Source organism: Dipodomys ordii, unplaced genomic scaffold, assembly GCF_000151885.1.
Source record: "Dipodomys ordii isolate 6190 unplaced genomic scaffold, Dord_2.0 Scaffold120, whole genome shotgun sequence".
Lineage (NCBI taxonomy): Eukaryota > Metazoa > Chordata > Mammalia > Rodentia > Heteromyidae > Dipodomys > Dipodomys ordii.
In genome coordinates, this window is record NW_012267336.1 from 174014 (window position 1) to 201573 (window position 27560).

Genomic DNA, 27560 nt, shown 5'->3' on the forward strand with positions numbered 1-27560 from the left:
GACATTGATAATTTTTTTTTAAATACTAGAATGTAGTTATTTCAGTTACAGTTCTGCCCCGCTCGACTGTTCTGGGGGATTGTGGAAGATATCTACATGTAGAGCAGAGAAGCAGAAAAGAACTGGGGGAACCAAAGGAAACTCTTCTCTGCTTTTGGGGGCTTCAACCTAAAGCCCCACACTCTTGAGTGACTTCTTTGCTCAGGGTTGGCACTTGACCACCACTTGAACCACACCTCCACTCTCTTGTTTCTCTGCTTTTGAAATCAGTCTCTGGGAGAACCACACCTTGTGTTGCCTTTGAATTCTCCCACACAGTAGTAAGAGAAGGAAAGTGGACAAGCAAATCATACCTTACCATGACTACGAAAACAGTATTGACTTTGGAAATCCGTGGTTTGTGAAGGGTTGGATTGAAGAGAGGTTTTGCAAATCCTCTTTTGTTTTGTCAGTGGCTGACTTACAACAAGAGATCACCGATGTAAGCACTTTACAACCTGGAGACCGAAGCTAAGCCAGACTCCTGAGGCTGCCATGGCTGGTTTCAGCACGCAAGGGGTGTGACAGGAATGAATTGGTGGAAGAGATTGGAAAGCGTGATGGGTGGAGAGAGTTGAAGGGAAAGCTTGTGTCTGTGGCAAGATTGTTTTACTGTATACCAATAGCTGCTTCTCCCTTTCTGCAAGTAGACTGAGATTCTCTTCCTTCTGAAATTCCATGTGACCAAGTGGCTTGTTCCACTTCCAGAAAGAAACCCCAAGAGTCAGGCTGCATTTGGCCCTATTTTTTCCATCAATATATACTGGGTGTGTCTGTGTGTGTGTGTATCTTAACTGCTTCATCATCCTGCAACCCAGAGTGAGGGCAACATTGCCGAGAAACAAAATCTCCAGCTACCTTTAGCACGTGTGAGAAAACAGACGGTGGTTATTTTCAACTATGGAGATGTGAGGGTTTTTTATTACAGCAGCACCACCTAGCCCATCCTGACTGATAATCACCTCACAAGAAAGGAAAAATCAAGAATATGGTTTGCCCCCTTTAATTTATAGGTTTATTGAGACCTTACGGTACATTCACCACCACACACTGGGTGCTATTTCCATCTTTATACATAATTGAGAACTGGCAGCCACCTTCACAACATACAGCACAGAAGGTGTATCAGAAAAAATGATACCCTTCTGTTATAATTGCCACTATTACCAATGGGCATCAGTGGAAGGGAGAAAGCCCCTGAGTCCTGTATGGGTCATGGAAACAGCCAGGACAGATGGCATACTCAGGATGAGACTTTTGAAGGGACTGTTTTTGAGAGGTGGGCAAGATTAAAGGGGCCAGCAGGGATGCTAAGGTGCCCGGTGAGCATCATCAGAGGAAGGCAAATCCCACCCCTCTCTGGAGGGAAAAGGGGGAGAAGGAGTGTGACTGCCCCTGTGAGAGTTGAAATGGCGACACAAGAGTCATGTCAGACCGGTGGCAGTTATGTAGCTGTTGAACTACTATTGTTCAGACATTGCCAAACCCCGGGTAAGAAAGGATCAGGAGGATTCAGTCTTCTGACTTCTCTCTCCTCCTGCTCGTGGCTCTTCTGCCACTGCTCCTACTGACCAGTTCCACTTGGAAAGCATAGCCAGAAAGAGCATGAATGTAGGGGGGAAGATAATACCTTCTGAATGAATGTAGGAAGATAACACCTTCTGTGCCCCTGGCACAGGTCACCCAGAACAGGGTGGAAACGGATGTGTGGAGGGAATAGAAGAGGCCAAATAAAGAACTCACTGAGGTTGAAAAAGAAAAAAGAAATGCTAGAAATAGTTGAAGCAATATTTTCTCAAACGTTCTTAGAAGAATGTCTCCCTTGCCTCGATTTGCCAAGAAAATACGCTGCTGCTGATGGCAGAGAGGAGGGGTGTTCATCTAAATGGCTGTACAATTGAGGCTCCTGTTACAGGGGAATGAGACAATGCCATATGGCTACAAATCCTATATGGATCTTTTCATCCCAGGGCTTCTTCTGATCCATTTCCAAGATATAACACTATCATTACATCCAGTGTCTGGTCGCAGGCCAGCTGGTAGATACTTCTCTCATTACCCTACCACCTGTCGCCTGTCTTTGGAGGATGCCCTTCCATCATCCCACAAAAGGGATTCACAGCAAAACATCCATCTGAGCTATGTGCTTCCTAACTACCATGGTAGGTAGAAGAGAGAGGGAGAGCCAGGCAGAGCTGGTGTATGGGGTCTGTAATCCTAGCTATTCAGGCAGCTGAGATTTGAGGTTTGTGATTCAAAGCCAGTTTGGGCAAGAAACACTGAGATTCTTCTCTTCAATTGGCCAGCATAAAGCTGAAAGTGGAGGTATAGGTCAAAATGTTCAGAGCACCAACCTTCACTGAAAGAGCCACATGAAAGCCTGAGGCTCTGAGTTCAAGCCCCAGTACTGGCATATTTTTTTAAAGGCAGATTTCAGGCAGTCAGACAAACAATGCTACACCACTGGTTTTGAAGATGGAGGAAAGGGCTGCATGAGCCAAGGAAGGCTGATACAGAAATGGGCAACAAAAGCTGATTTTTTTTCCCCTCGGTCCTGCAAGACTCATTTCCGAGACCTGTCCTACAGAACTGTAAGAGAATTAAATTTTGTTTTAAATATTTGGGATAACTTGTTACTGTAGCTATCAGAAACTAATACAGAGCTGACTAAACATTTAGAAACTAAGGTTTTGCTCTTGGATCAAGTTTATTGTGTCAGGTGGCTGCTTCACGGAGGTTGAAATCTCTTCTCTGAACTTTAAGCAAACCCATAAGACAGTCAGTCTGACTCAAAGGCTAAAATCATCAAAGCTTTTCTGAGAGTCTCACCACATTTATAAAATTTCTATTCAGTTGTTTTTTTTGCTTCCCTGTTTTGTCAATTCTTCAAGGCCAAGAGCCATAGTCTCATTTCCAGAAAGCATCAGTCTGTTCTGGTGATCGTTTGATTCTTCTAATACCAGTGGCATTTTTTGATACAATGGACAGGAAATCTTGAATAGTGATTCTTACTCTCTAAGCCATTGTTATGCATTTATTAACATTTAAAATCTTAGAAGACTTAAACCTGTATTAAAAGAGGCACAGCTTGAGCACTCTCCACAACATATACTGAGTCAACTGTACTGTTGTAGGAACCAGATTATTCTGAATTTAAAACCCAGTTTTGACATCTATCAGCAGAACTGGAAAAATTACTTAGGTTTTCTAAGCATATTTCCTAAGCTGTACAATGAATATTGTCTTCATGCCAGGACTGTTGTATTAAGTGATGCTTGCTGAGCAGGAAGCATTCCAAAAGTTATATGCACTCTTTTTCCTTTTGTTTTGAAGGCAGAGGCCAAGGCTTAATGTACTTTTGGAGCAGTCAGAGAAGTGCGGGTCTTGAAAGACAGAGCCCTCACACTCCCACAACCAGAGTCTGAACTGGGATAAAGTGAGTCATGTAAATGCAAACGAAGATGCTTCAGAAGAGATTTCAACCTCCGTGAAGCAGCCAGCTGACACCATAAACTTGATCCAAGAGCAAAACCTTAGTTTCTAAATTGACTTGGATGTTTTTTTTAAAGAATACTACATTAAAATAACTGGATCACTGTTTTCTTGGCATTCCCTTAAATCAGACACTCATTCCCTTGTCCTTAATCTTTGTACCAACAAGTCCTGGCTGAAGTCTCTGGTTCTCTGGAGTTGAAGCTTGTCCATTTGAAAAAAAAAAACAAAAAAACAGGGCGTGCGCAGGGGATGGACTACAAATCCCAGAGAGCCAGGCGGCGCGGCCCCTCGCTGATTGGCTGTGCGGGACCCGCCCCCGCCCCGCCCTACCCGGATGACCCGGCAGCTGAGTGCGGGGCTCCGGTGCTGTCCGGGGCCGGCGCTGTCCGAAGGCTGGCTTCATGGCGGCGCAGCCGGCGTTCCGGATGCTGCGGTGGCTCGTGAGGTCCGGCACCCGGGGCTGCAGCTCGGGGGCTCCGGTGACGCAGCCCCGCCCCGGGGTGGCCCCTCCACCCACCAGGGAGGTGAGCCCACCTCGCCCGCCTCTTGCTCTTTGGGGAAGGGGGAGGGGCTTGCTAGCTACTCCTCACCCCGAAAGTCACCGGGCCCGTCACCCCACGCCCGTGGGGGGGGCACCCTGGGCATGCGGGAGCGGTGGGGAGGAGGGTGGATGGGGGGCTTCTCAGTCTCTCCTCGACCCCCCCTTTCTAGGTCTCAGCCTTGCAGGACATGGGGTGCCCCCAGGGAAGGGGGACTTGGACACACTCCCTGACACGTTTTCTTCTTCCTCATCCCCAGAGTTGGGGTGTCTGTGTGTGATTAGGTGTTGCACCCCGGTCCCATCTGCTCCCCAGTGTGACACTGACTAAAATGGTGTCAGCTCTGTGCCACCAGTAGCTGTCTGTCCTAACTTCTTTCTGCCCGTGACCCCTTGGGGAAGGGGTCAGCCTCATTCTGGACCTGCACGGAGCCGTGTCTGGCCTTTAGGCTGAGAGGTCTTTGCTTCTCTCAAAAAGTTTGGGGTGGGATCGCCTTGGATTCTTGACAGCACCCTGCAGAATGCCTTGTTACCAAGTCTTCAGTTCGTTGTTTTGCTGTTGTGATTAAGAGAACATTTCTGTGGACACGCATCTGTTTTCATTTGGTGAAATCTCTTTGCCAGAGTCATGAAATCTAGTCCTGGACACTAGGAAAAGAACTACAAGTTCTGGGATTCTCTGCATGATTCATTTTACTCCTCCATCTTGTGCTCCCTGAGGGCCAGGCTTCTGCTCAGACTGCTTGCTTTCCCTTGACCTCAGCCCCTCTGGGATCCACAGATAAGCAACCACAGTTGCTGGAAAGTGGAGAATTTTTCAGTATCTTTGAAAAGCTAGACTCCCTAGAGTAAATAATGGGGAAACACAACAGCCAGGCCTGAGAGACCTTTAAAGAATGCAAGGAAAGGGAAGTTTCATAATCCCCTTTCTTCCTTAATCTGTGCCTCTCCTGAGAGGGCCTGGCCTAGATTATTTACTTTGTGGTCTCCTTGATTCCGTCTCCAGGAAGGTGAGTGCATTTCCAGGTGAGCTCATCAAAGTTATTGTAAAACAGTGAAGCAGAAACTCAAATTGTTCTCAGTGCCAGTACTGGGGCTTGAACTCATAACCTTATGTTCTTGCTTAGCCTTTTAGCTCAGGCCTGGTGCTCTACCACTTGAGCCACACCTCCACTTCTGGCTTTTTTTCTGGTTCAGTGAACATAAGAGTCTCTTGGGGTTGCATAAGTAGTAAGCTAACTTCCAATCCTCAGCTATTAGCCTTCTTGAGTAGCTAAGATTATAGGCCTCCAGCACTCAGTGAGGAATGGAAAGTCTTAACAGGGCATCTTCTTATGGACACCCTGGGGAGAGAGGCTGCATCTACCCCCTCCCACTATACATGGCAAGGGCACATGTGATATAGTAGGGAGAACATGGAATTCGAAGCAGAGCAGGAGGGTTAGAATCCTGTCTGGCACCTAATTGAATGTACGAGTTTCAGCGAGTGAGTCCTTTCACCTTTCAGAGTCTGTTTTCTCTAGGGTGAGAGTGATAGCACCAATTTCACAGGGTGTTGTAGAGATTATGCATTAATATAGGTACTCAGCCTGGCTCAGGGAAGTGCTGTGTCCTAGAAAACGTTTGCAATTATTGCTGCTATCTGTGTGGCCCTTGGCACCTGCTGTTTCCTATTAGTCACCATCCACCTGTCACCATCCACCTGGACCACTTGGGATATGACACTCAGGATAGAGCCATCTCCTTTGGGGCTGTTTCTGGATGGGGAGTTCCCAAGGGCCCCTCCTTTGCCTTTCTAGGTATCTCTTGTCAGTGTCTCACATAGAGCTAGGAAGGCATTGGAGTCAGCAGATAGTTTTGGCTGCTTGAAATGCATCTGTGAGGAGTCACATGGAACAGAGACCTAAGGTTTGGCCTTCCAGTTTTATCGGGCTGCTACTCCCCCTTCCTGTTTGTAAATCCAGAGGGTTGGATCCTTACATCTTGTGCATCTTAGGCAGAAGGAGAGGGCACTGGAATCCATCCATCTTGAAGGGAATTTCAGCAGTGATGAGCTATACTCAGCCCACCCAGAGAGCTTGTCAGTTGGCAGCAGCAGAGATGGGAGCCTCTGGGACCCATCATCTTCTCTTCCCTTCCTATGGGGTCCCTCTCCAGACCCTTTACAGGGCACTGGTGGCCTATTTGGGGATAGTCAGGGCAGAAGGCCATTGTCATTGTGTTGTGTCAGGATGTGAGCATGAGAAAGAAGAAAGGCCTGCAGGGGAGCTGGCTGGATGTGTGGACAGTGACCAAGGGACCTGGACCTTGACTCAGTCCAAGGACAGGTTGAGCTACTTCCATAGGTACAAAGGAGATGCGGAGGTGTGTAGGCCAGTGGGTGATCTTGATTGAGCGGTCCCAGGGAATGTTCCCTATGGGGGGGGGGGTAAACCCAGCCTCCGCACATCCCTTTATCTAGAGCTCTGTGTAGACTGGGGGCCCTCCTGAAGCCATGGGTCACACTGCCTGTGGCAAGAGCAAGAAGGTGACTCAGGGCAAGACATAGGCACTGAGCTCAGTGTGCCAGAAGGGATTGAATACCAGCGAGAAGAACCAGGCCTTCCTGCATCATCTTATTTAATAGACTGATTTTGAGGAAACCCTAGTTTATCTTATCCCAGTAGCTGGAACACTGGGGCTTATGGGTACTGGGGTTTGGAATATGCTCTTTTCCGCCCTAATAACCTGCTTCTCTGTATGGACTGTAGAACTATTTGGAAGCTGCCCTTATTCCAATCAGGTAGCCTGGGGACTGAGTCTTTTCCCAGAGCAAACTTCCTTTTTACCTCCCTCCCAAATCCTATTGTCATTGGGTAGATGTGAGATAACCCATAGCAGAGCAATGCCTGGTCAGGAATAGGAGTGTCAGTGGTCTTGGGGAATTGCCTGCTGTGGGTGAATGATGTGAGGGCCTCTCTGAGACTCCCAGCCTCGGACCCTCTGCCATCAATAGGGCTGGAAGACATGGCAGGGAAATTGATCACAAAGCCGGGAAATCCATGACAGCATCTATTACACTGCCCCTGTGGGTATTTCGTTAATGAATGAATACGTCCAAGTAGGAGTTACAGTAAGAAAGGGTCATAGATTGTGGCGGTATGGCAGGAGCATCTTCATTAAGTTAGGTGGTATAATATAAGTCTCCATTTTTACAGAGGAAGGAATGAAAGTTTAGAGAATCCAGGCTGTTTGCTCAACAGCACCAAGTTTGTAATTCAGGTGCATCTACACCAAATGTGATGCTCAGCACCAGCGTTGCCAACGCCCGGTTAAAATGGCACCCAATATTGGCATTGTCCTGGTACTCCCAACCCCAGCTTCACAGGAAGAAGGCAAGGCATGACTCCATCGGAACCTTCTGGGCCGCACTCTGCTATCCCGCCCTTCTAGAAGCTCTTCCATGACATTGATACACTGTCAACATTGAGAATCTTGTACCAGTCTAAACCATTTTGGCCACGGAGACCAGCCTGGAAACAGAGCAATTCAGTGTGACTGCATTCACTTAACACCAGCTTTCTGATTCAATTGGAAGTGGGCCTATGTATCAGATTGGAGGTTGGCCTATTCATTCATTGAGTACTTGGTTCCTACATGCTGTGCTGGACACAAGGAAACTTCCGGTCCAGGCTAGAACCCTTGGATGAGGAATGGTTTGGGACTTAATATTATTGCCTCAGACAGCTGTGTACTCCCATAATTCCCTCTAAGTCCTGTCTATGTGCCTTTCCTGAGTAGGGATTGGTTTTCCTTCAGGAGATTGAAAGAAAGTGTTAGAAAGCAGGAGGAGGAGGAGGAAAGTAAGACATGCAATGATGGAAGAGAAAAGAGACAAGGGAATGACGTTTCCTAATGTCCAGGTGTGTGTGTGTGAGAGAGAGAGAGAGAGAATAGAGCAAGTTTGATGATTGCAACACCCCTGTGTTGCTTTTAAGATAGTGCTGTGTCACGCTCCACAGCCCTCCGACCTTCCCCCAGTTCCTGGATTGGTCTGGGCTCCTCCTTCATCCAGCCGCCCCACCCCAGGTGGGTAGTAGGGTGAGGAGTCATAGCCTGGCACCATGAACGAGTCACTAAATTCCAAGTAGCTGTTGGGAGGGAAGAGGGCACAGCTCTTCCTGTAAACCTGTCTCCGCTGGAGCTTGCAACAGAGATCCTATTCTCTAAAGTCCCACACAATGGCTGCCTAATCCTTCCTTCTGGCCCTGGAGAAGGCAGAGAAGATTAAGGACTGATTTCTCAAGGCCCTGCCCTCTGTCCTTTGATCCTTCCCTTAGCTGAGTGCCCAGCTGGTCAGCCTTTCTCCAGCCAGTCTCCCAATCTGTCAGTCCAGAGGAAAAGTTAGAGGAGCTGTACACACTAAGCAGTGCATGGTGGGTCAAGACTGCTAGAAAGCAGTGCCTTGTGGGTCTGCTTGTGCACGTGCCCCTGGAGAGCAGGTACCCATCCCTCTTCCTTGCTCTGTCCTTGCAGGAACTGCCCACCAGGCTGCAGTACCTGAGGGAGCACGCAGCCCCCTTCTCAGCCTTCCTCACGGACAGCTTTGGCCGGCAGCACAGCTACCTGAGGATCTCACTCACCGAGAAATGCAACCTCCGATGTGAGTCACCTTCCTGGGCCCTCTCAGGGCTGTGGTTCCTCTGCTCCAGTGGCTTCTGGAATTTTCCCATACCCAGAAATCCTCCTCCATCACTCTCTTCTGACTTCCAATGTCTCCAACCACCACCTCCTGCTTTCCAGACCAAGAGGGTTTGGGGGTGGGGCTCCAGGTAGGATTATGGGAGCTAGGTCCTACAGGGCATTCGATTTGAGAACAGGATGGTGATTGGATTGGTAATTCAGTTGGAGTCCTGGGCCTCCCACTTTTCAGGGCGCCTTCTTCCCACTCTCTTCTGGTCCCCAAGTCCAGAATTCTGGCCATAGGCAGTGGGATGGGATTACAAATGTGATATATACGGCAGTGCTATGCGATGCCAGCCATGGATCCCCCGGTCCTGTGGTAAATTGGGCTGAGCCAGGCCAATACACAGAGCATTCTTTGCTTAAAGCCATGCAGGGTTGTCTTGGGGAGTAGATCCACCGCTAGAGGGACTTCCGCTTCTTTCTTTCTTACCTTCTTTCTTTCTTTCCTTTCCCCCTTTCCTATTCTACTTCACAATAAGGAATCTATATACCTGGTAGGTGAAAAAATACACACCTTGCAGAACCACACCCCGTGGAGTCGTGCATTCTGATTCCCTTTCCTATTGAACATGATCTTGTGACTTGACTGGACCCTTGGTAAAGCTGTGCTACAGAAAGTGGTGGCAGGGAATGGGGCCCTCCCCCCTCCTCAGCTCCACAGCTCATCTATTTGTTCCCTTCTGCTCCCCTACCCTGATCAAGCAGCACCTCAGTTTTCCAATCTGTAGAGTGGGATTCCTCTAACCTGGCCTGCAGAAGGTGGAATTGAGGACCTTTTGGTTCAAGAGAACAGAAAATACTGCTTTCGCCTGTGGTGTATCCACAGATAAGATTGAACTCGGAGGATGAACATTGCTGCAGAAGTGGTCCCAGGATCCTGGCCTTTCCAGGGCTGCCCATGAGCTGAAGGCTCCAGCGTCATGGGCATCTCCCTGTCCTGTGCCAGGCTCTGATCTCAGCCCTTCACCACACCCTCAACTCCACCAAGGAAGGATGCCAAGGCCAGATAGGGAAGGGAGGGGTGCTAATCCCTCAGAGATGAGAAAGTTGAGCTGGGTGTCTGCACCACTCAGGTGTGGAAAGTCCTGTCATCTTCCAGCTGAATTTTGGGGCAGTGGCGGGGGAGGGCATGACATTTGGCCTAATAGGGAGCTGGGAAATAGGGGGGCTCTTGAGCCTGCTTGCCATATCTATATTCTACCTCTTTGTCACTCTTTACCTCAGGCCGGTACTGCATGCCTGAGGAGGGTGTCCCCTTGACCCCGAGGGCTGACCTACTGACCACGGAAGAGATCCTGATCCTCGCCCGGCTCTTTGTCAAAGAAGGGGTGGACAAGATCCGGCTCACGGGCGGAGAGCCGCTCATTCGGCCGGACGTGGTGGACATTGTGGGTGAGTTAGACACACGTCTCTCCCTTCTCCTGGCTCCTGCCTCATCCAGCCAGACCCCAATTTAATGCTAAGAGTGGCCGTTACCACTCACTTGGACACGATATTCAACAAATTCTGCCCTCTGAGACCAATGGGACGAAGTAGTATTTTCATTCTGATAAGAGATGATGAGATAAAATGAATTTAGTTTGCCCAAGTTCACAAAGCTACTCAGTGCCCTATCCCCAGGACTCCCTGTCACACTGACAACCTGATTGGAGAACCCATATGACTGGCATCCCGCTGCCCTCTGACACCTCGGCCATTTGGCCCCATGTCCTCCCGTTCCAGTTTCCCTGGGGAACTTTTGTACTTGCTCTTCCTTTGAGAGGAGCTCAAGTCTCGCTGCTTGGCTTCATTCAGGTCTCTGTTCAAATTTTGTCTTCTTTGCCAGACCTCCCTTGACCCTTCCGTGTACAGTGCATCCCGTTTAACACCCAGCCGCTCTCTCCCCCAGGGGTTGGCAAGCTACAGCTTATGAAACAAATCTGGCAAGCTAAGAAGGATTTAAATGTTTCTAAATTTTATAGTTGGGAACAAAATTTTTTTCCTCCACACAATACTCATTTGAAATCTTAAGTTCAGTGTCCATCAATAAAGTTTTATTGGAACATAGCCAAGCACATTCGTTTGCATAAGTCAAAGGTCACTCTTGCAGAATTGTGTAGTTATAACAAAGACCATGTTCCAAAGTGTGGCAAGCTCTGCTCTTAACCCAGATTAGTTTTCTTCCTGACTCTTACCTCTTTCTGGGATTGCTACTTTGTTGTGTGTTTATATTATTTATTTATTTTTGCTGGTACTGGGGCTTGAACTCGAGGCCTCTTGTTCTTGCTTAGCTTTTCCACTCATGGCTTAGCACGCTACCACTTGAGCCACGTCTCTACCTTTGGTATTTTTTGGTCAATTGGAGACGAGTCCCATGGACTCTCCTGCCTAGACTAGATTGGATCCTTGGTCCTCAGATCTCAGCCTCCTGAGTAGCTAGGATTATAGTGCACTCCTCCAGCACCCAGCAGCATGTTTAGTTTTTGTCTGTCTCTTCCATTTGCTAGCATGAAAGCTCTCTGTGTTGCTGTTTGCAGCATCCATGCTGGATGGTAATGATACCTGTTGAGTGAATGAAGGGATATAAGTACAGCGTATGGAGTGGGACACATTTGCTTGAATAGCAATGTGTGTGTCCTACAGCTAGATAGTGAGCAGCAGTGTACCTGTAGTAAGCACCCTAACCAAAGGAGGAAATGAGCATGACCACCCAGCATGCGGCTGCCCAGGGGTAGCTCTGTAACCTTCCTCTTCTAAGCCCAGGGTCAGGCAGAGAGACCTTTGCTCCCGGCTTGTAGATGATGAAATCAAGGGACAATAAGCTTCTTACGTTTTTTATTGCTGGCCCTCTCCCAGCTGCTCTGGCAGAGATTTCCCAACCTCAGTTCACTGCCTTGTTTGCTGCTTTGGTGAACAGTGTCTGGGGTATCTACTGACATGTCTAGTACTGTGCCAGGGACGCAAGAGACCAGGCAGAGGGGGAAGCCCAGCTGTTAAAGATTCCCACCCAGTGCGTTGGACAGCCTGAGGCTGAGTGAGAAGCCACATATGTGGGAGCCCAGGGCCTCCTCAAAGTCCCTCCTCCTCCATGAGCCATTGCCAACTTCCCCTCACCCTCACTGGCCACTCAACCTGGGGTCCTGGGAGCAGCTCGATGCTGGACGAGCCGCCCTGAGCAAGCCAACCCTGGGTTTCTACAGCTCCCAAGAGGTGAAAGGTAGGCTGGATTCCGGGAAAGGGCCAGCTGTTGCCAGGCCCAGCCCCCATCATCCAGGCCACTTGCTCTTCCCTCTCCAGGGTGTGGGCTCCACCCTGACCTCTATGCTGCTTGCCAGGGCCTTGTGGGAGAGCCCAGAGAGGAAGGGGGGGAGGGAGGGAGGAAGGGAGGATGGATGGATCTCTGGCTGGCCAAGCGGCAGCAAATAACTGAACAGTCTCAGGTACCCCTAGCTGTCTCTGGAAGCCACTGACTGACTTGCACAGTGGGAAGAACCAACAGAGCCATTGGCAGCCCAGGGACAGTCCCTGTCCCCAGGACCCCTTCAGGTTCTTTACCCAACCTGGGACTTGTTTTTCTCCCCCGAGGATTAGCTGCTGCTGTGATATTGTGGGATCACTGCACCAGGCTGATGACTTGGGATGGGCATGTTATTAGTAATAGCTTGAGATATTGGGGTGTCACATAGGAATAAAAGACACCAACTCGGCAAGGCAAAGTTTACTTCTGCAGAAGGGTGCGCCATCAACCAAAAATCTGGCAAGCAAACACACAAAGCAGGCAGGCTGCTCTCCTTTTATCCCTAACCCAGCTGGCCCCGGTCCTCTGCTCACATTGGCTGAGCTCAGATCCACAATCTATAAAAGGATGTGGCTTAATGAACAGGCTGTAATTAAAATACAAAGGATCTTCTAACTGGATGTCTTAAAGTGCTTAGGAAAAGGAGGTTTGCAATTAAAATCTAATGAATAAGGACTGAGCTACCTGGCCAAAGCAAGAACCCTTCAGAAAAATAATTCTCTCAAGATTAACAGAAAGGAAGCAGAAATACTTTGATAGCAAAGACACGTCTCTCACAACGGGATGAATGCCAGGCACACGCTGGTTAGGAAGGAGCGATGGGTTGGAGGGAGGGGTAGAAGGTCAAGTTGGGTGTACACACACACTCTGTCTCCTGCTCTAGGTCTCTCACCCAAAGCAGAGGGAAAGGATTGCAGGAGCCAGGTTTCCCTGAGCCTCAGCCCTGCCCAAACTCATACTGGGGACCTAATCAGGGGAAAGGTCTGCACCTAGTGGCTCACTGGCTCCCCCTGTTTGCAGTCACTTGTAACGCCCTCAGCCGACCCCCAGCCTCTGTGGTGCTTCTCCAGCCTGCCTGGTATTATTTGGGTATTCCTCTGCCCCTTCCTTACAGCTAAGGTAAGGATTTTGTATTCATTTTAGCCTTACTATGTGCTAAGGATCGAGTCCAGGAGACTCATGCATCTTAGGAAAACTCTGTGTCTCTTAGCTACATCCCCAGCCCACAGTTGGGTTTAAGGTAGCACTGTCCACTAGAACCTTACAAATTGTAAGTCATGATAGCCAGTGGCCACAGCAGATGCTCCAGACCTTAACCCATAGCTAAAGTGACAAGTGTGCTGGTCAGTCTTCATTGTCAGGTTGATTTGCTTGGGGAGTGACTAGGAGATTAGTAGAGCGATCCTCCTCCTGAGATTTCCAGAGAAGATTCCCCGAGGGGGAGGACTTGTCCTGCACATGTAGCCTGGGGAGGAAGAGGAAGCCAGGGAGCACATGCATTCTTTCTCTGTACTTGCTGGCCACCATGATGCAAACTGGTCTGCTCCAGTATGAGTTCCCCCTCCATGGTGGCCTGCAGCTTCTGAGGGTGTGAGCCTAAATACAGGCTTCAGGTATTTTTGCCCCAGCAATGAGAAGTCTTTAACCCCTAGAACCTAAACTTGTCGTGTTATTACCTTTTAAATTGGAATAACCTGTGGCTAGCCATCTACCCGTTGGACAGTGCATTAGGGATTTTACAAAAGAGGTAAAGAAAGAACTGCATATCAGGGAAGTCAGCAGCACTGTTTCAATACTGACTTCAGAAAGGACTTGGCTGTCAGATGAGCTAGACTGCGCCTCAGTCATTTAGCGTTACAACTCTTACTTCCATCCCTCCCTTCTCCCTTCTCTTCCTTCCTCTCCTCTCTCCTTCTCTCCCTTACTTTATCCCTCCCTTGTCTTTTCCACCTGCCTTCTTCCTTTTCCTCTCTTCTCTCCCTTTCTCCTTTCTTCAGACTTCACAGTATAACACCCAACTGGGTGTTGGGGAAGCCATTGGCATGTATTTTCTTCTGCTTTTACAAATAGGATCCACAAAATACTACGAAACTGCTCACCTTGGTTCATGGAAATCCACTGCCCCACCAATGTTTCCAGAAGACTTAAGAACACAGGAACAACTTTTTCCCATGTCTGTGGCCTTTGGCTATGTCTCCCTCTTCCCTCCCCACCACCCCCCTGAGATCTGAGCACTCTTCAATGTTTATCATCCTTTTGCTTTTTAAAAAAACTAGGTGACTTTTAAGGATCCGTGCTGTGTGTAGTCTCTCAGGGCTGGCTTTTTTGACTGCAGTGAAACTCAAACCTCACATCCAAAGAGTAGACCTCTCCATTTTGCTGGGAGCTACTGTTCTAATGCATCATCCCTTCAGCTGGGTACTCCAGTCAGTTTCAGTTTGCTGGGGTAACTAGTGTTGCTTTGAGTTCATATATTCGTTTGCACTTCCCAGTGTGCAGTTTCCATAGGGATAGAATTGCTATGTGAATGGGGACCTTTGGAAAATGACTGGACAATGACATTTTTTTAAATTTTTATTTTTTATTGTGAAAATACCGTACAGAGGGGTTGCAATTACATGGGCAAGATAACAAGTACATTGCTTATCAAGCATTGAATGACATTATTTTATCTGGGGTGGTTCGCACCTGTGCCTCTTGCCAACATTGCATAAGAGGGCCTCCTCCACTCCCACCCAAGTGCTCAGGATTGTTGCCGGCCAAACAAGTATAAAATTTGATTTCCTTGCACTGTTTCACCATGTCTAATAGTGCAGCCGGGCATCTCCATACATGTGAGCTAGCCGTGTGTATCCCTTGTCTCTGTAGAATAATTGGTCATGTCTATTGCATATTTTCATATGATTATTTGCCTTTTCACCTCCATAGATAAAGGTTATTTATCTATCTTGTAAGTATCTTGTCCCAATCTGAAAAAATAAAAACACTACATTTTATAGGATGTTTCTTCTCAATAACAGACGTTCTTAAATGGATCAGCAATTTCTTATATGGTTGGTGCTTTTTGTAGATTGTGAAGGAAACACCTAGCCCAAGGGCAAATCAACTACATATGTTTCCCAGTTAAATGTAAGTGTCATTAAGTTTAGTTTACATTTAAGTCCTCAGTTCATCTGTGGATTTTTTTGGAGTCCAATTTAATATTTCTCCATATAGATGGCTGATTTCGTTTTCTAGTTCCTCATATTGAACAGCCGCTGCTTCCTTCATCAATCTGCCCTGAAGCTATTGATCCGTTGCAGCCTCTGCTTTGCTCTGCTGGTCAATTTTTCTGTCTTTGTGCCAACTTCGCATTATCTTAATCACTGTAGCTTTATAATAAGACCATTACCTGTTGGAGCAAATCCTTTTTGTTTGTTTGTTTTTTTCTTTTTCAACAGTGGTTTAGCTATATTAAGCCTTATCCCTGTAAATTTAAGAGTGGCAGCTTCTCACCCGCCCTGGGCAATCCTCTTGGGATTTTAATAGCATGGAATTAGAAAATTAGCATCGTTTTTTGCCCACAGCGCCTACCTTCCTGAGTCCTTTTCCTCTTTGCCCTGCTGTTTGCTCAGGCCTCCTGGTCTGTTGCTGGCCTCTGATTTTGATTCTCTCTAGAACTAAAATGTTCACAAAGTAGTTCCTCCTCTCTGGTGTCATGGGCCCCTAAATTAATTTCTTCTGTGTGTCTTTGGTCATAGATGATATAATATATTTAATTATATATAATATGTTAAATATTATTATATTATATGTATATAACATATATATTATATATCATGTAATTATAATAGTCATTCATTATACATTATATTCCTATAGTAATATGATATATCATATATATATTGTATATCTACACTACAGTTGTATACATACACATACATACATACACCATTGGGTTCTTTCACTGTAATCTTTTGTTGTGGTCTCTTTAATCATCTGGTGTGAGAATCCTGAAACATAAAGTGTTTTCAATTTTGTTTTCTGTTATTCTGTCTGGTTGTGCTGAATTAACCCAGCACCCTTGCACATGTCAGGCAAGTGCTACACTACTAAGCCAAAGCCAAGCCCAAGTGTCATTTTGTTTTTAAAGAAATCACATTTTCTGATTTTGTTAGTTTGTTTCTGATATGTTCCTCTTTTATCCTACCAGGCTACCAACTCTCCTAGCAGTATTACAGTGTGTCTTAGAGTCCTCTAAATTTTCTATACTAGTAACTGTATCTTCTGTAACTAAATATTTGGTTTTCTTGGTAGGAAAATTTTCTTTAATTTTTTCCCCTGATTTTCTTGTCTGTTACCATGGCCAGGATGCCAAGCAAATAGTAATGAAGAGCAGTAACAATGGGGATATGCTCTCGTATTTCCCCATCTGTAATGATGCTTCCTATATACTTTTCACAAATAACATCTGTCCAATGAGTTACTTTTCTAGTTGACTAAGGTTTTACATCTTTAATCACTTGCTTTTTCTGCATATAACAGGATGACCTATAGGTTTCTTCTCATTCTGAGGGACATGTATAGATTGTCTGAAGTAACACCTGGAATAAATCCTGGCAGATCATGGTGTATCCACAACTATTAGGTTCCCCTGACTAGTATTTTGCATAAGTTTTTGTTTGTTTGTTTTGGTCTGCATTTTATAATTAAATGGGTCTGTAGTTTTCCTTCCTCATGCCTGGCTTAGCTGCTTTGGGTAAGAATAAGCTAGTGTTCATTCTTATTTTATCTGGGAGACTTTGTTTTTTTTAAAAAAAAGTTCTGTTGTCTGTGAGACTCTAGAAATTGGTGTTAATCACATCTTTCAAAGTTTTCCAGATCTCAATCTATGAAACTCAAGGTGCCTGGGATTTTCTTGACAACAGTTTTCTTGGAACTGCTGCTTCAGTTTCTCTAGGACGTGTCATTTTATTCAAGTTCTACTTTTCCTTTGGAGGCGGTTTTGATACATCTTTCTAATGAGAAGTGTGTCCTGTATTCCTGACTTCAGATTTGGTAGTACAAAGTAGTGATCATATTTTTTAAATATGTATTTACTAGTAATTTTGCTTTTTAAAAAACCATTTTTGAGGGGCTGGGAAGGTGGCTCAGTGGTAGAGAGCTTGCCTTGCATGCATGAGGCCCTGGGTTCGATTCCTCAGCACCACATAAGCAAAAAGAAAAAAAAGCCACACACACAAAAAATAAATAAAATAATAAAAAAAAGAAAAAAAGCCAGAAGTGGTGCTGTGGCTAAAGTGATAGAGTGCTAGCCTTGAGCTGAAGAGCTGAGGGACAGTGCCCAGGCCCAGAGTTCAGGCCCCACAACTGGACCCAAAAACAAAAACACAAAAACCTTTTTGATTTATGCCTTTGTCTCTTTGTCTGCTTCTGTCTCCCTGTCTTTTCATTTCTATATGTGTGTGGGGGGGGTCTCACTCTCTCTTTCCCCTTCCCTCCCTCCATCCTCGGCTGATGGAATCTAGAGCTTTATGTGTGCTGGGCAGTTTCTCTACCATTGAGCTACACACACTGTCTAGCCTTCCTCTCTTTTTCCTTAATACATTTTGTCAGAGTTTATATTACTAAGCCTTCAACCAACCAACTTTTGGAATTGTTGAAATTCTGTATTCTATTGCATATTATATTCTATTTCATTATTCTCCTGCCTAAGACTATTACTTTATGTTCCATTTTAAATTTTGTCTTCATTTGTACATTGTTTTGACTCATGAGATGTGTACGAGTAACATTTTGAATTTCAAGTATATGAAGATTTTTACCATATTTTACCACTCACAGTGCCTTGCTTTCTCTTTCTGCTCACATTCTCTGCCAGTCACCAGCTCCCCAGGCTATATCCCCTTCCCTGAAACAGTGGGCTGCCTTCCTATAAGGTTTTTCAAGGTTTTCTTTTCCTTTCTAAAAGTCCTTATGTTAGCCATGCACTTGTGGCTCATGCTTGTAATCCTAGATGCTCAGGATGCTGAGATCGGAAAATCTCAGTTTAAAGCCATCCTGGGCAGAATCCTAAGTCGGTAAGACTCTTCTCTCCAATAAAGAATTCAGAAGTGGAGCTGTGGCTCAAGGGAGAGAGTACTAGCCTTGAGCAAAAAAGCTAAGGGACAGCACCCAAGCCCTGAGTTCAAGCCCCAGGACTGGCACAAAAAAGAAAAAGTCCGTTGGTTGTATGTGTCTCCAGGGTTGATTTGTCACTGTTCATTTTCTGCGATGGCAGAAAAAGAGTGAGGTTCTTTTCTTTCTTCCTCAGCTTCCATTTTTTAACTTTTCTGTCCATACAAGTCATATGTGTGTGCTTGAGATGAGCGTAGAGAACGTGGCTGCTGCTGCTTTGTGAGTCCTGTCCTTGCTCCGTTTTGGCAGCCTGCCGCCCTGGCTCTCTGTACCCACTGTTTCACCTGCTCTCCCCGCCTCACAGCCTGTGCATTTGTCCGTGCCTCACATGTTAAGTTACACAGCCACTTTTGATTGCATAATATCCTGCCATCTAGAGAAAAACCCACTTTAACTCATTTTCCTCTCCTATGCATTGTTATCTAATAAAAACCTCCTGGAGGTAAATATTCACATTCATGATTATTTCCTTAGATTAGATTCTCAGAAGTAGAGATTCAGGTCAAAGGCTTTGTCAAGTTCCACATGTAAAGCTCCCCGGAGAGGCATGGCTCAAGTGGTAGGGCACCAGTCATGAGCAAAACAGGTTGAGCTGGTACATAGTATTATGTGCAAAAAAATACTCCACCATCTCATACAGGGGCCTGAGAACCTATAAATTTTGGCATCTATGGGGAAGAGGTGCTAACAGGCACTTGTCTTCTTCATTATTATTATTACTGTTTTCAAGAGTCATCGATTTTTCTGCTTTTTCTGTGTCTGTATTTCTTTACCTTTCTGGGCTATCTGTGGCTTTCTTGTCTTTCCTCCCGGTGTAGTTAGGGATTTTCAGATCTTGTTCTTCTAGGCGTGGCAGTCACAGTTCGTTGGAATCCTTCTGCTTCTGTTGCACAGAGCCACAGCACTGGTGTACTTGGGAATTAAATGCATACTTCCAGAATCAAGTGCGCTCAACTCTGCTCTTCTCACTAGCTGTATGACTTGAAGTGAACGTCTTCCTCCTGAGTCTCTTTCCTTCCTTCCTATGTGAGGATAGCCATTGTTCTAAGGTTGCCATAAGCCAAGCCTGTAGCAGGCCTGTGCTAAGCAAGGTGCTTAGCACAGAGGGATTACCTAGGGACTCCTCTTCTGGTTATTCCTAGCATGGTTTTAGTCTCCTATTAACACAGCTTGTTGAGAGTCCTTTCCCTCCATTGTTTTTGGACTACAAGTTTTGCCTCCCAGCGCCTCTTCCAGCCTCACCACAAGCAGACGGTTTGATGTCTCCCTGTTGTCTCTCTAGCCCGGCTCCACCAGCTGGAGGGACTCAGGACCATTGGTGTCACCACCAACGGCATCAACCTTGCCCGGCTGCTGCCCCAGCTCCAGAAAGCAGGGCTCGGCGCCATCAATATCAGCCTGGACACTCTGGTGCCCGCCAAGTTTGAGTTCATCGTCCGCAGGAAAGGTGAGCAGATGCAGCATGGGAACAAGGCCCTCTCAGGACCCTCCGCGTCTGGGCTAAGAAAGCTTACCTTCTCATGGTACCTGGATTATGGATGAACCGGGGCACCTGTTGCTCACTCTCTAGCTCTTTTCAATTATCGGCTGGGGATTTGGGGAATTAAATGCTAATGAAGTGATCCACCAGTTCCCTATTGCACCCCCAGTTTGCTCCGGACTAAGGGGGTTAACAGAATGAAAGACTCTTTAGTTTGAACACCTAGACAACTGATGGAGTACTGAGGTACTGAGTTCATCACCCTGTAGTGAGCTCTGAGCATGGTGGGCTTTTCTTGTCATCATGGGACACCCTGAGACTCCAGGCCCAGTCCTGTCCCCGTGGATGGCCCTGTGCTCACCTAGATCTGATCTGGGGACAGCCAGAGCCAGCCTCAAGCCGCAGGTCTCCTTGGGACAGTGCCTGGCTTCTCTTGGCCATGGTCTTCATGTGGAAAGTCTTTGGGGTTGGATGGCCTTTGGAGAGGGGGGGATGACCATTACTGAGGACACTGGAGGTGAGAAGGATGCTGGGCAGAGCCAACTCAACTCCCCACTCCTTTCTTTGGGAACACTGTCGAGATCAGCCCTGCCATCCTCCTCTTCCTGGTATTCAGCTGGCATTTACAACCTTCCATGTTAAGCACCAGCTATGTCTCCTTCCCCACCAAGGGCGGGCCTTGTGTGATAGGCAGCATGCAGGCACACAGGCCTCAGTATTCCTGGCCCTCTTGGCTCCTGAGGACCAAAAGGTAAAAGCCCAGAGGATATCCTTTGTTGGTCTTATGTCAACTGAAGTGCTACTGGAGGGAGGCAACTTGGAGCAGAATTCTAGGAGGACCTCATGGAGGAGGCCTTCCATCCTCCATCCCCCTGGATGGAGACCATGAGCAGGGACAGGACTCGGAAGTGGGAAGGAGAAAGGGTCTTTGTGAGCCTGGCCCTCATCTCCTTCAACCACATGCTCGCTGGGGACAGAGCCTCCTGACAGGGGATCCCTCCATTCATGTTCCTGTGTGTGCCTTGCCTTTGGAGCAGAGCACGCGCCATCACACAGGCTGACTGGCTGTGTTGGGGTGAAAACTGCCTATTTCTGCCTGCTCTCCAGCTCTCCAGGCAACCTGAGAACAATGGAAGGAAGCTAGGAAGGCCCTCCCTGGTCCCCTCCCTCCGGGCCTCCCACAGGCTGCGCAGCCTGGAGGGGAGAGGGACCCTTGGTGCTCAAATGATCAGGGGCTAGAGCATGAGAAGGGAGAGGTGAGGAGAGGACACCACCGCAGTGCTCGCAGCGTTCAAGTGAATGAAAGATGGATTGTGACTGGGGGAGCCATGGAGGAAACCTGCATTCAACAAACTCGAGCATGAGGCCTCCAGCAGGAAGGTCTTCTCTCGCCTCAGTTTCCTCATCTAGACTATGAGAGGGCTTGCCAAGATCAGTGGTCAGATGCTAGGGTCCAGGATCCAACGCCTGCCTGTGGAGCATTTGTAATCTGTTGATGATCGGGAACACTGGAAGGAAACTACAAGTTCAGCAGAACAATATCCTACAAACAGGATTCCATGCTGCCATCCTGTCAATCATAGATAGATAGTGTATATGTGTGTGTGTGTGTGTGTGTGTGTGTGTGTGTGTATACACATACACATATATATTGTTACTGTCCTACATTGAAGTTACTCAAAAAGTGCTTCATGGCTCATAACCTCCATTAGCTCCTCAGTGTTGCCTCTTTGCTTGAAACACTGGAAGCACCTACTGTCCGCCCCTTGCAGGAAACATTTGGCCAGTTCAGGACAAGGCCTGAGCTTCCCTGTGGACTGGGGCGGGGCTGAGGGAATGAAGACCTGGAGGGTGACGTCCCCTCTTCCTGCAGGCTTCCACAAGGTCATGGAGGGCATCCACAAGGCCATCGAGCTGGGCTACAACCCCGTGAAGGTGAGAACCTGCCACCGCCATGCTGACTTCGGACCTCCCCCACCCCACCCCAGCTTAGCGCTCCACTGACACCCCGCTCACCTGGCCAGGGAGCCCATCCTTTATTCCTGCAGCACCTCAGGCCAAGGGAGACCCCATGGCCTGTCCCACCTGGGTGGGGAGGGGTGAGGCCTGCGGCCCCCAGGGAGGCCCTCTGGAGGTGCCAGAGCCCCCGAGTTCTTTCCCATGGGAGAACGTACAGGGACAGTCCCAATGGTGTCCCCCACCCCATGCCGTCCAGGTGAACTGTGTGGTGATGCGAGGCGTCAACGAGGACGAGCTCCTGGACTTCGTGGCGCTGGCCGAGGGCCTCCCCCTGGACATGCGCTTCATAGAGTACATGCCCTTCGACGGTCAGTGGTGCCCCGGGGCGGGGGTGGGGCACTCTCAGAGCCGAGTGTGAGCAGGATGTGCTCCCCCCCCCCCGGGTCGGAGCCCCTTCAACTCTGGTTCAGCCCCTGCCTCCTCCCCCGGCAACCCCAATGAAATCCAGGTAACAAGTGGAACTTCAAGAAGATGGTGAGCTACAAGGAGATGCTGGATACCATCCAGCAGCGGTGGCCTGAGCTGGAAACGCTGCCAGAGGAGGAATCCAGCACTGCCAAGGTTAGAGACAGAGCGGGCGGGGCCCAGGGACCACGCTGGCAGCCAGCATGGCGAGGTCAGAGTCGCCGTAACCCGTGCCCTGTGACCACCTCCCTGTCATGGTGGAAGCAGACTAGGCTTGGGCAGGCAGTGGGGGGGGGGCGGGAGTAGGTAACATCTCAGAGGACACCCCAACAGCCAGTGCTACCCCGCTTCTCCACGTGGTCTTCTCTGGCTGGCCTGTCTGTCTGTGGCAGGGCTCCTATAGGGCGAGCCAGGTAGGATCAGGGACTCACGGGTCAGCCGTCCCACTGAAGTATTGGCTGCCACGTCCCGTGGGCTCTGCTGAGAGAGGGCTGAGTAGTGGGAGTCCTCGGGGACAAAGAGCTTGGACTCCTGGCCACCCCGGCCACTCTGCTGCCCTTCTCCCCCTAGGCCTTTAAAATCCCTGGCTTCCAAGGCCAGGTCAGCTTTATCACATCCATGTCTGAGAATTTCTGTGGGACCTGCAACCGACTTCGAATCACAGCTGACGGCAACCTCAAGGTGAATGGGCCGGGCCGTCTCTCCTCCCGCCTGAGCTCCCTGATTGGCTGGACCAATCACTGATGTCAGATTGGAACAATTGTATGAGAGTCAACACCTAGTCTCTATGGTTTCTTTCCTGGGGACCCTCCAGTCACTTCCGGCTTACCAAGAGCCCTTTCCGACACTCAGTGCTATCCGAGGGGTGGGATAAAGGATCTGTGTGTGCGGTACCCCACCTGGTCAGCCCATTCCATCAGACTGTGGGCGCCACCATGCAACCGGCATCCGTGACACATCTCACAAGCATGCTCTGTGTGCTCAGCGCCATGGGTAGGAAAGGACCCATTGCCTTTATGGCTAGGAACCCCTCAGTCCAAAGAGGGCCTGCAGGGGAGAGCCCATGAGCTTCCCCCTTCTTCTGAGCTCTCAGGCAGAAGCTAGCTGAAGGGGAGCCCACAAGATGGACACCATAGAGGAGGTCCTCACAGTACCAGAGAAGGGCAGTGTCACTTGGGGGCTGTGTAGGTGGAGACCAGAGACAGCTGGCTCAGGGAAGTAGTTACTTAACCTTCTGTCCTCGGGATCTTCTCTTCTCCAGCCATTTCTGCCCTCCTGGGCTTCTCAGATCTGTCTCTGTCCACAGTGCCTGGTACAGGGCTAGCACACATGATGCCTGGTTTTCCCGATCCACCTCACCCACCTCTGAGCATGTGTGGCACCCAGCCCCTTGCTGGAGCTGGGGAGCATCTAGTCAAGTTTGAATGCGATTTCTTCTTTTTTAAAAGTACACAGCAAACACTGAGAGGAGTCTGACTCAGACACGGGCCTTGAGAAAGCTCTGTTTTGCTGAGTCTCCATCTTTCAGGTTCAGGATCCTTCTGGGGATTTCAGGGGGCTGGTACTGATGCTAAGCTTGGAGGCGGGGGGGGGCTCTGGGGTAACTGCTCGGAGGCTGGGAGGTGGAGGCTCAGATAGTGAGGCATGCCGTCCTCACCCCACACACAGGTCTGCCTCTTTGGGAACTCGGAGGTATCCCTGCGGGACCACCTGCGGGCAGGGGCCTCGGAGGAGGAGCTTCTGAGCATCATAGGGGCTGCTGTGGGTAGGAAGAAGAGGCAGCACGCAGGTAAGGGTGGGGTAGGATGGTGAGGGTGTCATCATCAGCAGGATTGGGGTCTGGAGGGAGGGAGGGAGAAGACAGACGAGAGGAAGTGGGCCAGGTGGGTCCGAGTGTTGCTGTTGCCTCGCCCCTGTTGGAGCTCTGGACCTGGGGTGCCATCCTAGTCCCCCTTTGGGGGTAACTGACCTGGGAGAAGCAAGTTCCCTCCCTGAAATCCTCTTGGGCTATTTTATTGAATTCAGAGAGAGGGGTGTCACTGCGCACACATTGCCTTTGGTAAGAAAGACAGAGCCCTGCTCTCCCCCCCCCCCCAGCTGCTTTCTGGGTGACCTTACACTGATGCGTGGGGCGGGGGCTTTTGTCAGGGTGCCAGTGGCTCAGCGTTTCTGTGAACTCTGCTCCCCCATCTCTCCCTGTCTCCCCCATCTCTCCCTGTCTCCCTCATCTCTCCCTCTCCCCAGGCATGTTCAATATTGCCCAGATGAAGAACCGGCCCATGATCCTCATCGGTGGGTGACCCAGCAGTACGTAACCACCCGCCCTTGTCTGTCGTGTGTGTATCAGGTTGTGGGGGGGGAGTTCCTGAGGGATGGGGTTCAGGCACTGAGCTCCTGCATCACATCCTGGTGTTCTCACCCTTACTTTTCTTCTATTTCTCTTTCGTCTTTTCTTGTCCCTTTAAGCCTGTACTGTTGCTTCTCTTTCCTGTCCTCAACTCCTCTGGTCTTCATGCCCCCAGAATCGACCATTTTCCTCCCTCTCCAGATAGTGGGGGTATGTGCAGAAAGGGTGGGGGGGGGTCTCCAGACTTAATGATTGCACATCCTAAGAATTGAGCTCCTGGTTAAAGCAGCGCTTTAACTTCAGCGCCGGCGTCTCCCCGCTGACAGCCAGTCACAGGTATCCCTTCCCCTCTGGTCTGGAGTGGTCTTGAGCACGTGCTGTGTGTGGATCCTGATGGTTGGTATGTTGTTAGCATCTGGACCAGGTACAACTTGACACAGATAGCTGATAATTGCACTCATGGTTTGAGCGAGGAGATGGCCCAAATCCCAGTGTCCAGTTTCCTAACTCCAGGACAAATGCGCATACAGGACACGTCTGATGAGTGTAGGATGCACTAAATGAAAATGCCTGTTTGTAAACTGCTGGAGGGGCTCCTTACCACGCTCCTCTGTACAATGCCTAGAGCCAAGCAAGAGAGGCCTCAACCCCTGGGCCAGATCTAGGCCCCCTGATTAGAGTCCTAGACAAGAGAACACACGGAACAAAGCTGGAGGAGAGGGCTCTCTTCTCCAGAGGTGGGTACAGAGGGAGCCCGGTGGTCTGGAGGAAAGTAGGCTGGGGTGGGCCAGAGATGGGCCAGAGATAGGCCAGGGGCCACTCAGCCCGCCAGCCACCCGGAGCAGGACAAGGGAAGCAAGACTGTGGGAAGAAATCTGGCCATCTTCCTTCTCCCCACACCTCCAGCACTGTGGTCATCTGGCTGGGTCTTCACCCAAGCTGAAGTACCATTGTGGCCAGGCGGGGGTCGGGGGGTCCTTAAGGCCCCTGTAGAAGGGAAGATAGACCTCTGACATGGACAAGCTGGGGTCTCAGGATGTTGGAAGCTAGAGGCTAGGAGACCATTCATGTCCTCAGAATCTCTCTACCTATCTGCCTTCCATAAAAGAAGAGTTGCTAAGGACAGGGTCCCCTGACTTTTCTGGGTGTCTGAACCACTTGGGGTTTGAGATTCATGAAGGCCAGGATGAGATGCATTCAGAGGATGCTGGTTGGTCCTTGGACCAACCTCTAAGTAACACCAGCCTGGGCCATCACAATGGGCCTGTCAGTTTGTGTGTACGCTGTGGGCGGGGGGCGGGCAGCTGCAGGAACCTTCGCAGACATTATTAAGCAGACGAAGTATTTCATCTCCTGTCTGGTCTGTAAAGTACATGATTGCCAACTCTTTAAAGAATGTAAAGACAAAAAGAATGAATAGTTGGTCATTCAAGGTGAGATCCAGCTCTAGCTAAAACAGACCCCCCCCTGCAAAAAAAAAAATGAAGAGACATTGAGAGGTCTTTTGATCCAAGCCTTCAGGCTGTGCTTCATAGAACTTTGGAGACCAAAGTTCATGTGTGAAGGTGGGCCTAGGAGTGACCCTGCATCTCAGAAACTGGCAGAGAGCTACAAACTTGACTTATTTTTGGTCTGTTTTCTATTTTGTTTCTAAATGCTAAGCTTTCCATTCTCTCCCCCTCCACCTCCTCGCCCCCCACCATGGGAAAGAGAAAACATGAGATGGATGGGAAAAAGTGGGGAGCGGATTGCTGTTTGGGCTTAGTCTCTCTCCCCTCTCCTCCTTGCCTTCCAGGGTTGTCCTCAAAGCTCCAAGAATCCGCCCCAGTCAGTTCGAGCCTCTCCTCCCGGGATCCCCTCCGTGTTCTGGGTCTGACACCCAGAGTGAGTTTTCCTAACCAGATGGCAACTTGGTGGAAAGGATACAGAGCCCCACAGACCCTTGTGGCTCCACCACGGGTGGGGTCCGGATCCCCATGGAGATGCTACTGCTCCCACAAAGATTCAGACACCAACTCTAAGTGCCTTAACCCGGGGTCCGGGGCTTCTGCTGCCCCTTCAGGACCCAGGTCAACCTCAGACAAGCTCACTCACGTGGACTCAGAAGGACGGGCGGCTATGGTAGATGTGGGCCAGAAGCCAGACACAGACCGCGTGGCTGTGGCCTCCGCGGTGGTCCTTCTGGGGCCGGTGGCTTTCAAGCTTGTCCAGCAAAACCAGCTGAAGAAGGGTGACGCCCTCATGGTAGCACAGCTGGCCGGAATCCAGGCAGCCAAGCAGACCAGCCAGCTGATTCCACTGTGCCACCATGTGGCCCTGAGCCACGTCCACATCCAGCTGGAGCTGGACAGCACACGTCACGCCGCGGTGATCCAGGCATCCTGCCGGGCACGCGGCCCCACCGGGGTGGAGATGGAGGCGCTGACCTCCGCTGCCGTGGCCGCCCTCACCCTGTATGACATGTGCAAGGCTGTCAGCCGGGACATCACGGTGGGGGACATCAGGCTCATCAGCAAGACCGGTGGCCAGCGGGGAGACTTCCATCGGGCCTAGAGCACCTTCTCCCCTCCCCCTTACCCAAGCAGCTATCCCAGAGATGATGCATTTGGGATGGATGTCAGGGTTCCTCCAAGAGCACCCTTTGTTGCTGAGTGGTTTACAATAACCTGCAAGGCTTCCTTTGACTGAGGATGTTGGAAGTCTTGAAGCCTTCCAGGACTCCAAAGCAATGGAGCAGTTGCCAAAAAAAAAATGCAATAGTAGATATCCAGAAAATCCTGTCTCAAGATTACAGACAACCAGATAGCCTAGCCCACAACTCCTCATTTTGGGTTCCCTCTTCTCCTTCCCTGGGGAGGGAATAAGGGCTCATTAAGCAGAGGTACCCACTTTGAGAAGGGGAAAGCACACGCTTGCATAAAGAATGTATCACAACTTTTCTCTCTCTGGCAGCTTTGTAAAACCACAGCCCTGCCCTCTCCCTCCTCTCCCCAAAGAGCCCCTTGGCCCCCTATGCCTGAGTCCATGCACCTCACACTTGCAGGCTTTTTATTATTAATATTATTGTCAGTCACGGGCT

At 49.2% G+C, this 27560-nt stretch overlaps 1 protein-coding gene across 2 annotated transcripts; it reads left to right on the top strand.

The window, feature by feature from the left end:
- Nucleotides 1-3886: 3886 nt before the first annotated feature.
- On the top strand, nucleotides 3887-27233 carry Mocs1 (molybdenum cofactor synthesis 1). Of its 2 annotated transcripts, none has more exons than XM_013029621.1 (11): nucleotides 3887-4058; nucleotides 8588-8714; nucleotides 10022-10189; nucleotides 19513-19677; nucleotides 21584-21645; nucleotides 21926-22037; nucleotides 22178-22290; nucleotides 22705-22815; nucleotides 23803-23923; nucleotides 24379-24426; nucleotides 26277-27233. In XM_013029621.1, the coding sequence occupies exons 1-11, from the start codon at nucleotides 3936-3938 to the stop codon at nucleotides 27032-27034; spliced, it is 1908 nt and encodes a 635-aa protein (XP_012885075.1). In that variant the 5' UTR covers nucleotides 3887-3935; the 3' UTR covers nucleotides 27035-27233. The 2 variants fall into 2 exon arrangements, with proteins under 2 accessions (XP_012885075.1, XP_012885076.1); XM_013029622.1 differs by having other exon boundaries at nucleotides 24379-24441; nucleotides 26277-26364.
- Nucleotides 27234-27560: the final 327 nt, after the last annotated feature.